The following is an 11,509-nucleotide window of genomic DNA, read 5'->3' as shown; positions in this document are numbered from 1 at the left end:
GTTTTAGCAATTGTCAACATAAAAACCCCATGTTATGTATGATGGGCAACAAGGAGACAAGCACCCTCCAAATAACATAATTATTTGCCTGTGTGAAGAGAGTTTTATTATTATCATGTGCTTTAACTTGGCCATATCTTTAACAGGGCTACCCTCTGGTTTGTGGGTGAATGCACATAATTGAAAGGGAAATGCCATGTGAAAATGTAACTAGTTGTGTACCCTCATGTATTATATAATACAGTACAAAAAGCAATTAGAGGTACTTATTAAGAAACTATATTTTATAAACTACAAGTTGGACTAGTAACTGAGCGAACTCTTCCAGATTCATGCCCATGGCCATGTTATGATTTACAAAATAGACATTTACTCTCGATAATGCATGTCCAACCAACACCACATACATAATCAACACATGCATTTCCAAAGGAATGTTCTATGCTTATGAGTATGTGATGATATACAACATAGACATTTACTGTCTAGACTCTATTTTATAATCCATGTCCAATAGAATGACCAAAGTACCAATTAAGATGTGCACACATGCATATTATTAGCTAAATGAACTTTCAATGCTCAAATGAATGAAACCCAATAAGAGTATGCACCTCACAATGCAATGGTCTCATCGTAAATGCGAAGTACAACAAATACATAAACAACATAGGAGCTGGCTTTATCTAGCACAATCTATTGCGAAGTAAATGCTAAAATGAATACACGAAATTTTACAACAATAGCAATACCATAGATCCTCAATATAAGAAAGATGATAACAATCCATTTCTTGGAGTTGCATTTACTCAATGATTGAAATGAAGGATATGAGCCATGGTGTTCAAATTTTAAACTTATACATGCCAGATATACTCACTGATGTGCTCCACATTTTTCCACATAGAGTCCATGTGTTCCTTAAAAAAAAGGAGTGATACTAAACCCTAAACCCTTGCAACTCTAAATGAATTGTTTCTCCCTCTTTTTGTACAGAAAATGTGGCTGTGTATTAACTCCAAAAAAAATCCTACAGAATTCCCAGGAACTAGATCTCTCCCGTTTTTAAAAAAGTAACCATATCATGTGCACCTGGAACCCCTCATGAATTCTTCTTCACTAAGAATTCTCTTTTCCTTTCTGTAGAACAAATAGTAAACTCAATGTTAGCTTTTAAGGTGATAAGGCAACTTCTACAAGACAAATTTAATTCCCATATTAAATGTATGGAAAAACTCTGAAATAGAATTTACTTTTTCTTTATTTCCCCAGATGCCTCAGATGTCCATATGTTTTCGTTATACCCCAAACTCCCTTGTCAACAACTCTTCAGCATTTGGAAGTTTTTTTGAAAAATTATATGATCAATTATCCCATTTTTCTTAATTGTATGTGCACTGATTATTTGGTGAATTCAAATCTTACAGGCCATAGGGGGGAAAAAAAGAACAAATGATAATTTCAGAGTTTTCTCAATTCCTGTATGACTGATGGCTTGGAGACAAGCTAAGTAAGCTACATACTCTTACTCTATGCCACTATTATGGTTTTTATGAGAGTCAAGAGGATACTTGCCTCGGTACTGAGACTCGCATCCAGCAAGAATTAAAATGTGGGGGTGCAGGCAATACATCATCATTTCTCAGCATCCAAAGTACATCAAGAGGAATAGACAAAAAGATGGTAATGGTGATCTCAAACATTCCCCCTGTTAGCCACCATATGCCTAGCTAGTGCATACAGAAACAATGGAAATTTCAAACACCTAGGGATGCATGAAAGGACATCATTACACAAAGACCGGAAGTAATCAATATTAAGTCCAAGAGGGCATTTTATACAGATGGTAATCTCAAACTTCACCACCAACTGCTTAACAGATGCAGAAAATAAACATTGATTTCAAACAACTTTACCACATAAAGTTCACTCTACAAGGAAAGTCTAGACTTGGTGCACACATCAGAAAGTCTTTGGAAGATCATGTATTGATGTTGAAGATCCTCTCAAAATCACACATCATAAATAAAACGAGATAGATATAAATATAGAGAGAAAATTAACATACTCACAAGGTTCACCCAACAGTTGTCCTGCTCATATTCTCCAATTGCCCAAGTGTGGCCATACCTGGGGGGATGAAAACTACTTCTCTCCATCCCTCTTCGTCCACAATACCCTGTATGTTATTATAGTTCCATTAAATGTCATGGAGTCTGCAAATGATTTCCTAACAGTTTTAGAAGCAGAATCACAATTATTTATTAGCATAATACCTCCATTCTCTTGACCACGTGTTCAAAACTGCCAACCTAAGATTTGTATGGAAAAATTAGTCTGGTAACTGTTAAAAGAAATGTGAGGAAAATAACAGATTTCATGTGCATAGCACAAAATTTGGACCTGAATTATAATTTAATGTAAAGGAATTAGCCAAGAAAATTCTACCTGTATTTCAGTGTCCATTTGAAATGAAGGATTAGCTTTATTCTGTAGTTTGGATGCTTTTTGAAGTGCTTGATCTAAATCTTCCTGGGAATAGCAAAGACAAATTTAGAAAATTTTAATCAAGTTGAGGTCCACGCTGAAGTTTGGCTCCATCAAGAGTAACATTCAACTTTTAGTTTTATTTTCATAGAGCAAAAAAATGGAAAAAAGGATAATGTATCTTGCACCTTGCAAAAGAAGATTGGACAAAGTCGAACCTCCTTACTCCTCACAATCAAGTTATTAGACTGTCATTAAAAATATCCATGAGGTTCAAATTTTGCACGCAGAAAATCTTGAATCAACAGCAACTATTGATAATAAAATCAGTTGGAATTTTCATATTGAAGTGATGAGTAACATGGAACTCTTTATAAAATAGTTGAATTTAATTGTTCATTCAAAGACAGTGCAACACAAATTTTCTTTTAAGGTTAACACCTTTGCTTAGAGAAGAATCCTTCCACGAAGTAATTGAATTGCAACCTCCACCTGACTCAAACCAAGCTTATACAATAGAATATATTAAGTGACAACATCTAGGTAGGAGTGGTCCTTGAGTAGTACAGAGGTTTGTGGAGTGTCAACCTTCTTTCTACTATCTTTTCAGATGACCACGTGATTTTTTTAATGTTGTAATGCCATCATGTATACATTCAGCTACATTCATTCCCGAAGATCTACAAGATGATTGAATTTTGTCTGCTCTGCTAAGATAAGGCAAGATAGGGAAATGGGTACTTATGAAGCTTCTAGAACTATGCATGGAATGATACTTCATATGCTGCATAGATAGAGAAAGGCATGTTGAATTAGCAGAAATACTGATCGAGGAGTAAATCCTAACTTAAAAAACCCTAGATCCTAGTGCACAACCATTGGTAATGTAAGAAAACTTGCAACGGAAGCAAGAACTGAGGACACACAAGAGTGACAAATAACGAGTTTTAAATTACAATTAATAATGAGTGAAAGTTGTTTCTAATTTTCCTAATTATCAAATGAATGTTTCCTAATTACAACCTTATTTAGTACATTAAGCTTCAAAAAATCTTAATTAGTGCCCATTTTCTAGAAAGAAATATGATTAACAAAATAAAAAAATGTAGCATGACCAATTGAAATTATCTAATCATATAATGACTGTCTTTGGGCTGATCTTAGACAGCTATCACATAATCATTTTCTCAACCAATGTTAAGCCCTTGCCATACATTTCACTCTTTCTAGCATTCTGGTGGCATTGGAACAAATCTTGCGGATACAAAAGTATTTTTCCCTATAGCCCTTTCACATTTTGGTGGACACAATGCCTTTTCCATTTAGTATCTAATTGCTAGATGGTACTCTTAACTTGGATGATGTATCCTTGACCTTTGTTTTAATGCCACTGAAAAAGTGCAGGGAATAAAACGACAGCAAGTGTTTAAACAAAAACAATTCTCAAAAAATAAGAAACGACAACATCAGTCAATCTCAATTTACTATGACTTTCAAAACTCTAGAGAAGTACACTAGGTTTAGAACAATAAGAGGAAAACATACACAAGTGAAAAGAACATGATTCACTTCATACCTGGAAGATTGGCACTCCATCAAATGATATACCTTTTTCTTTGGTATTTCCACTTAGCTGCAAACTTTTCAAAATGGAAGAATATTCAATATAGGGATTCAAAAAGCCTGATAAATATGCGATGAGGTTAAATCATACAAATTAAGTCCAAATGAAGAATCAAATGTACGACCTGAAGAGCATTCATCACTTGTTGTGGATCTGGCAAGAATCTAAATGCTATGCCTTTAGCATTGAGGTTATAAACCTGCATTTTAAAGTACATAAAAACACATAGGATTTTGATTGTATATTACATTTCATGAAAGAAGTCATAACCAGACGATCACCTTGTTAAGAGAAACAGCAACAACTTTGGCTCCTTGGCCTGCAAGTGGTTCTCTAGCTTTGACCTGCAATCATGTACTATTATAATGCCATATAATCAAATTTTTTATAATGAGAAAAGGAGGGAAAACAGTCTTGAAAACGTTTAATATATTACAGGAAAATGTTAGGAAAGTTTCCAGAATACAACACATTTTTCATGAACCTCCCAAAATACCTTCTCCTCTCTCTCTAAATTTTGATGAACTTAAACCATTACTGGATCAAATAATGGAATGAAACATAACATCTTCAGCTAGTTTTATAGATTACCAAACAGAAATTGATTCAGAAGACCTTATTCCAAAAAATGCATTATTATCTAATGCCTTTACAATATTTCAGAGTCTTTGGAAAAATGATAACCTAATCTTATGAAAAAATATAAGATTTTTCATCTTATTTCTACAAAGAAATTATGCAACTGTAACAAAAGGAAGCTCCAATATTAGAGGATGAATTAATGGTATCACCAAAGTTTTTATCATCCCTTAGATTACCAATGACCATGACAAGTTCTCACAAGATATACTTTGTGCTTCATTCACAGAGTCTCTGATTCTTCAGCTTATTCTCCATGAAAACTGATGAACCTCTATAATCTCTAATGAGATGAACTTGAATATATAAATTTTACCTAGTTTTACTATCACTTACATTATCAAGGTAACATGTTAAAACTTCTTTATCTCAGAAGAACTACATTTCTAATACATTTACAAAGTTCCCAAAGTTTCTTGTCACAGAATGCAGATGAAATAATGGTATTAAAGTAAATTCTTCACCTGGTTTTATCATTTGGCCTTGTAACGAAACGGACTTGAAATGTTTCACTCATTACAAGAGATACGTTCTACCATGTTCATAAAGTTTCAGATTCTTCAAGCACGTAATTGATGCAACTCTTATCATTTCTAAGATTGATCACCCATGAGAAATGACAGAAGTGGAAAAAATACTGGTATTAACATTAACATCTCCACCCAGTTTTATCATCATTAGGTTGTACTAGAAACTTGGATTTACGAAACTTCCTCTTTTTCTCTCACAGCACAAAGTTTACTTTTCTAGAACAAACCACGCAAAGTTTCAGATTCTTTGAGTTACTGTCCATTAAAAAGCATGCAACTTAGCATTTTTACAAAATAATCTAGAATTACTATCACATGGATTTGAAAGACATGCTTGTTTAAACATGATTCGATGATAACCTCACAAGAGGAATTTCTCTACAATATTTATAGAATTCTCTTGAGTTATTGTCCTTGACAAAAAAAATGAACTGGACAAAATGCCACTATAAATTTACTATGTCTTCACCTAGTTTTTTATCATCACTTGTATTATTACCAAACAAACATGGAGTTGAAAGACATATTTTCTTTAAAAGGCCTGTAAAGGACCTCTTCTTATAAGAAGAAGAACTACATTTCTGCTACATTTGGAAAGTCTCAAATTTGGAACAAAGCGGAGGGAGAGGACGCTAATACCTGATCTAGGAGAGCTTCTGCATCGCTCCTTCTAAAGCAAAATATTCCCAACGATTTCTGACTAGAGGAATCGGAAACCAGAACAAACTCGCTAGAACTGTTACAAACAGCATATACAGGTACGCCATCTAATTTCTGAGATATTTCTTCAGTGCTAAGAGCAACATCAAACAAGTGTTTTCCTTCCCTTTCAATCCTTCCACTACTTAAAGAAGCGAACAAGGGTCCGTTGCGATGATTTCTCATCGATCTCTGCGGACATGGCGAAAGAAGAATCTTAGAAAGGTCGAAAGAGAAGAAGCTCTGTGGAAACTGACGGTTCGCTGACGGCTTCGGGGGGAAATTGTTCTCTAGGATTAGTTTGGCGGAGGAGATAAGATTCTCCGCGTGTTTCCTCAACGGATCCAGAGCTTTCGCTGCAGAGTTTCGCGCCTTGAGGAATCCTGACACTCCGTCATAGCTACAAGAAGAAGAAGAAGAAGCCATGGTTATGGCTATGGCAATGGCTTCTTGATTCTTCAGTTTTCTCGACGCTGCTACTCTAGCGGGGCTTATGTGAATCTACATTCACACATGCATGCATGCATACATACATACATACATACATACATACATACATGCATGCATACATACATACACACATACGTACGTACGTACGTACATCATACATGAATACGTAGGAAAGGTGAAAGCGGATATAAGCCAAATGTTTGTTCTAGTGTTTGTCTCGGGACGTGACATTATAACCAATGGATGTGCTCTCTCGTCCCTAACTCCTTGCACCAAATCAAATACTGACTCTAATCGTGCACGATCGATCCCTGCGTGCATGTATGTATCTTACTCGTTTATCAAGCGACTCAATGCACTACCTCCTCAATTGTCCCATTTTGCTATGCAAAAAATCCGGGTTGACGCAGCAATGCTAATTGGTCACACAAAAAATGTGAGGCAATTTCACCTTTCTAAACTTGACAAATGTAAATACCCAATAGATGAGCTAGGAACTAGCATTAGTCAAGATGTAAGCCCACTCAACAACAATTGTGTGAATGGTTGAATTGTTCACTTTGACGTTGGGCGCCGATTGTTTGGGTAGGCTATATGTATCCAACACAAACATGAAGTTAAGCAACCTAGGCTCAAAAAATTTTGTTTTCGTGTTTTCTCATATAGATCAAAGGGCTCATTCATGTAAGTTGTGCAAGTCAAATAAGGTGCTCGACCTTTCATGCGATTAGGAAATTCCATGGCAATGGTCCCATGACTTTGAGAAGTTACCACCAAAATGGCCAACCCAATTGAAGTTTCCACAACTATCATCATTAACATTAGTAGAGTGAGTGATTAAAAGGGGCTGAATACTGAGCATACCCATAATTTGGGGTGCAAGAGAGATGAACATTGAGATTACATTTTCATATTCATAGTCAACAGCGAATGGATGAAGTTACACATTCACCATTGACCTATTGAAAGCTCATTACCAAATGAGACTCAAGCACAACAAATTGTTTGAAAAGAGGTGACATGGTTGGTGGAAAGTTAGTTTGCATTACCTCAACTCCAAATCTCATTATTATTGAAAGCAAGAAGACAACAATCTCTACACATCATTGTCCCACTTTGCCAATCTTAAGGTTGATTCAATTTTCTTGAAACTATGATGAATTGTTGAAAACCAATTATGATTTAAGTAACCAAGCATATGCATCGGAAGAAGGGATTAAATATGTGAATCCTATGATGGTAAGTTGCAACACATGCTTATTTGTAGACTTAGGTAATGAAAATACATTTAGGGGTATTTTCTTACTAGAAGAATATGGCAAGTGATAAGAGAGACTTTAATAGATACTCCACAATAAAATACCCTAGAATTGCTCAAATTGTAGGCTGATGGAGAAATAAACTTGAACAAGATCCTCGCATTATAAATAATAACCCTCTCTCGCCTATTTAGTCATCTATTATATGCTTCCTTGAATGTTCAAACACTTTCACCTGTCTATTGATGGTACACTACCTTGCATGATCAATCAATTTCACATCTCTATTGATATATGCTGGAGTGATCAACCAAATTCATATTTGGCTTTCCAAACCTCATAGTTTTGATTGACCTTCGAGTTGTGTTGTGTATCCACTGGATTGTTTTCAATGATCTTGGGTTCAGTTTATATGTGTCTTTCCATCTAAACTTCCGTAGGACTTTCTACACACATCTGAGGTTTCTATAAGCTCCACGAATTTGACGTAACAAACAATGCCATGCCAATGTGTCAAATGCTCTTTTCTATTGCAAGATCCTCTTCAACCTTTGAGATATGTCAGGACATGATTATACCTCTAATGCAGTTATAGTGAAGCTTCTTATCATACATATTATGACTGTGCAACATCATGCAGGGATGAGCAACCTTGTTGCTATAAAAGCTCTCACTTTCTTCTATACTTCACTTGTTTACTTTGTATCATATCATGACACATCTTATCCTTATGATTTGTTGTGCCATAATACCCCACCCCATTTCAAGTGAGAGATAAACACACAAAATTCGATTTTGATATTTATCCTGAATGTTACTGACTCACAATTATCAACAATGATAAGATATCACAAAAATGTGCATTTTCATTCTACGTATAAAATCGGCACCATTCCATGATTATTTGTGCCCACATATGCACAGAAGATCAAAGAGAAGGTTTATACTGCTACATCGTAAGAGTAGTCGCATAAAATTTCCCACTTGAAGTTCCTTTGCTCATAGAACTTTCTGTGCACTATAATTTAAACATTCTGATTTACATTTCACCAAGCATTCTCAGACAAATATGAAATAAAACGTGAAGGATTTTTTCAAGTGGACCAACTCCTACCCTACCTAATCCATCTTATCTGAAATCAAGTAACACGAAATGTATTCAACGCACGGAACAACGTTAACTCTTTTTCTACCATATTTCTTCATTTCACCTCAGTATTAATCATTTTAATGGTGTCAAGATATGGGCTGATGCCAAAATCTGCACTCATGGCTTCAGCATATGTATAATATTTTTTCACAAGGCACCTTTGACTGCTTGCTCTAAGAACAAGCTGAAATATCACACGACAAGGTTGTATACCTTCTTCGAGCATCCTATAAAAGATATTAAATACATTTTCCATATCCCCAATTTGGGTATATCCTGCAATTAATGAAATCCACAAGTCTCTATCTCGAACCAATAGTTTGTCAAACACATGTTCAGCTTCCTTAATCAATCTATATTTGATATACATATAAACTAAACTGTTGCTAACATCCTTATCTAGAATACCCTTTCTTTCAATGTCTGAATGTATTTCTTTACCCATTTCTAGAGCATCTACATTACCACATGCTTTCAAGATGCAAGAAAATGTAACATTGTTTGGGGAGATACCTTCACATTGCATAGCTTCAAAATACCTCAATGCTTGTTTATTAAGCCCATGCTCATAATATCCTGCTATGAGTGAGGTCCATGAGACAACATTTCGAACTGAAAGTTTATCAAACACATTATTAGCTTTTCCAAACATGCCAAATTTGGCGTACATGTTGATCAAACTATTTCCAACAACAATATCTGTTTCTACTGATTCCATTTGGGCATGTATTTCCCCACCTTTTCTCATAGCTCCTATATTGGCACAAGCTTTCAAGCTACAAATGTACGTAACAAAATCAGGTGGAACCCCCTCTAATTGCATGAGCTCAAAATAGTTAAGAGCTTCTTGAGCAAGCCCATGTTCAGTATATCCTGAAATAATTGCATTCCATGACACTACATTGCGAAACCTAAGCTTATCAAACATGGTTTGTGCTCTCCAAAGCGAGCCACATTTAGCATACATATCAACTAAGCCAATTCCTACACTATCATTTTCCAACAATCCCTTTCTTTTTATATGGCTGTACAATCTTCTTGCCTGACTTATATTACCAAGGATGGCGCAAGCTTTCAAGATACAAGCAAATGTGACATCATTTGGTGAGACACCCTCAAGTTGCATTTGTTCAAAGCATCTGAGGGCTTTCTCGGCATACCCAAGTCCAACATATCCTGATATAAGCGCAGTCCATGATACATCATCATGAACTAAAAGATTGTCAAACACTTGTTGTGCTTTGCTAAATGAACCACATTTGGCATAGGCATCCAGCAAGGCAGTGCCAATAGAGAGATCTTTCTTTAGTAGTCCTTCTTTTTCAATCTGACGATGTATTGCTTCAACTTTGCCGCTGGCTCCTAAGTTGCTGCATGCTTTCAAGCTACAAACAAATGTGATGGCATCTGGAGAGATGCCATCAAGTTGCATATTTTCGAAACAGTCAATAGCTTCCACGTTATGCCCATGTTCAGCATATCCCAACATAAGGGCAGTCCAAGCTACCACGTCTCGAATTCGAAGCTTATCGAACACAAATCTTGCTTGTGCAAGAAAGCCATGTTTGGCATATATACCCACCAAGGTAGTACCAAGAACAAGGTCCTTACCCAATAAACCGTTTCTTTCAATGTCCTCATGGATTTCTTGAACTTTGTCCATGTCCCCCATGCAAGCACAAGCTCTTAAGATACAAACGAATATAACTCGATCAGCTTTGACACCCTCGAGCTGCATTAGTTCAAAACATTTTATCGCTTTGTCAACATCATCATGATCTGCATATCCCGATATTAGTGAAGTCCATGCAACAACATCACGAGTTTTAATCTTATCAAAAACTTTCTGTGCCATTGTAAGAGAGTCACATTTAGCATACATATCGACCAATGCACTTCCAACAAAAGGATCCTTGTTAAGTAATCCCACCTTAGTAGCTTTGGTATGTATTCGGATACCATCTTGTAGATTTCTCAAATTTGCACAACATTTCACCAGTGAAAGTAATGCAAATGCACTGATCTTAACTGAATTGTACCGTTGCATTTCATGGAATAGTAACAAAGCATGCTGAAGTTTGCCAGCTTTAACATTAGCTATGATTAAGGCATTCCAGGAAGATGTATTTGGATGTGATAATCTACGATACACATGATGTGCGCAAGACAACTTTCCAACATCAATCAGCATCAAAACGATATAATTCCCATGGATTGCATGAGATTGCAGACCATTTCGGCACATATGTGCATGCAAACGCACCACATTTGTTGCATTTTTTGCTTCTTTCTTGCAGGCCTTCTTGCAATTTTGCAAAACCCATGAAAGATGATCAGGGGAAGGAAGTAACAATGCACCTTTTTCGAGGCAGGAAAGTGATCCTTCTGCAATCCTCGAGGTTCTGTGTTTCATTACAGGGAGGATGGAGCAGAGAGACGCTCACCCAACTGCAGAGCCCAACAATGAGAGGGAAAGAAACACACAGAGAGAGAAAGAGAGAGAGGTTTGTTTTCCACTCTCGATTCTCTTTTCACAACCATACAATCATTCATTCTGCGTTGGATATATGGCTCCCTGCATCCTGTAACTTCGGAGATTCAGGAACAAGGAATACGTATGTCTCCAGATACCCCTCATGTCTCCCGAGACAATTCCCGAGACAACCCTCTT

General features: G+C 36.2%; 2 protein-coding genes across 4 annotated transcripts; both read right to left on the bottom strand.

Annotated features, from left to right (window-relative positions):
- Positions 1-732: 732 nt before the first annotated feature.
- Positions 733-6,420, bottom strand: LOC147850321 (protein TIC 22, chloroplastic-like). Of its 3 annotated transcripts, none has more exons than XM_087336241.1 (9): positions 5,920-6,420; positions 4,393-4,455; positions 4,236-4,310; positions 4,064-4,120; positions 2,676-2,735; positions 2,449-2,532; positions 2,277-2,312; positions 2,073-2,179; positions 733-1,140 (listed from the first exon to the last, which is right to left on the bottom strand). In XM_087336241.1, the coding sequence occupies exons 1-8, from the start codon at positions 6,403-6,405 to the stop codon at positions 2,078-2,080; spliced, it is 963 nt and encodes a 320-aa protein (XP_087192367.1). In that variant the 5' UTR covers positions 6,406-6,420; the 3' UTR covers positions 733-1,140; positions 2,073-2,077. The 3 variants fall into 3 exon arrangements, with proteins under 3 accessions (XP_087192367.1, XP_087192368.1, XP_087192369.1); XM_087336242.1 differs by lacking the exon at positions 733-1,140 and adding an exon at positions 1,147-1,726 and having other exon boundaries at positions 2,065-2,179; XM_087336243.1 differs by lacking the exon at positions 733-1,140 and adding an exon at positions 1,147-1,730.
- A 2,470-nt stretch (positions 6,421-8,890) lies between these two features.
- LOC147850320 (pentatricopeptide repeat-containing protein At2g39620-like) lies at positions 8,891-11,251 on the bottom strand. The gene has a single exon (XM_087336770.1). The coding sequence runs from the start codon at positions 11,249-11,251 to the stop codon at positions 8,891-8,893; it is 2,361 nt and encodes a 786-aa protein (XP_087192896.1).
- Positions 11,252-11,509: the final 258 nt, after the last annotated feature.

This window comes from Azolla caroliniana, unplaced genomic scaffold (assembly GCF_043228905.1).
Source record: "Azolla caroliniana isolate FFs.n. ecotype wild unplaced genomic scaffold, voAzoCaro1.0.p SCAF_21, whole genome shotgun sequence".
In the NCBI taxonomy this organism is placed as follows: Eukaryota; Viridiplantae; Streptophyta; class Polypodiopsida; order Salviniales; family Salviniaceae; genus Azolla; species Azolla caroliniana.
The sequence above is the reverse complement of the archived record's forward strand: the minus strand, read 5'-3'. Positions and strand labels throughout refer to the sequence as shown.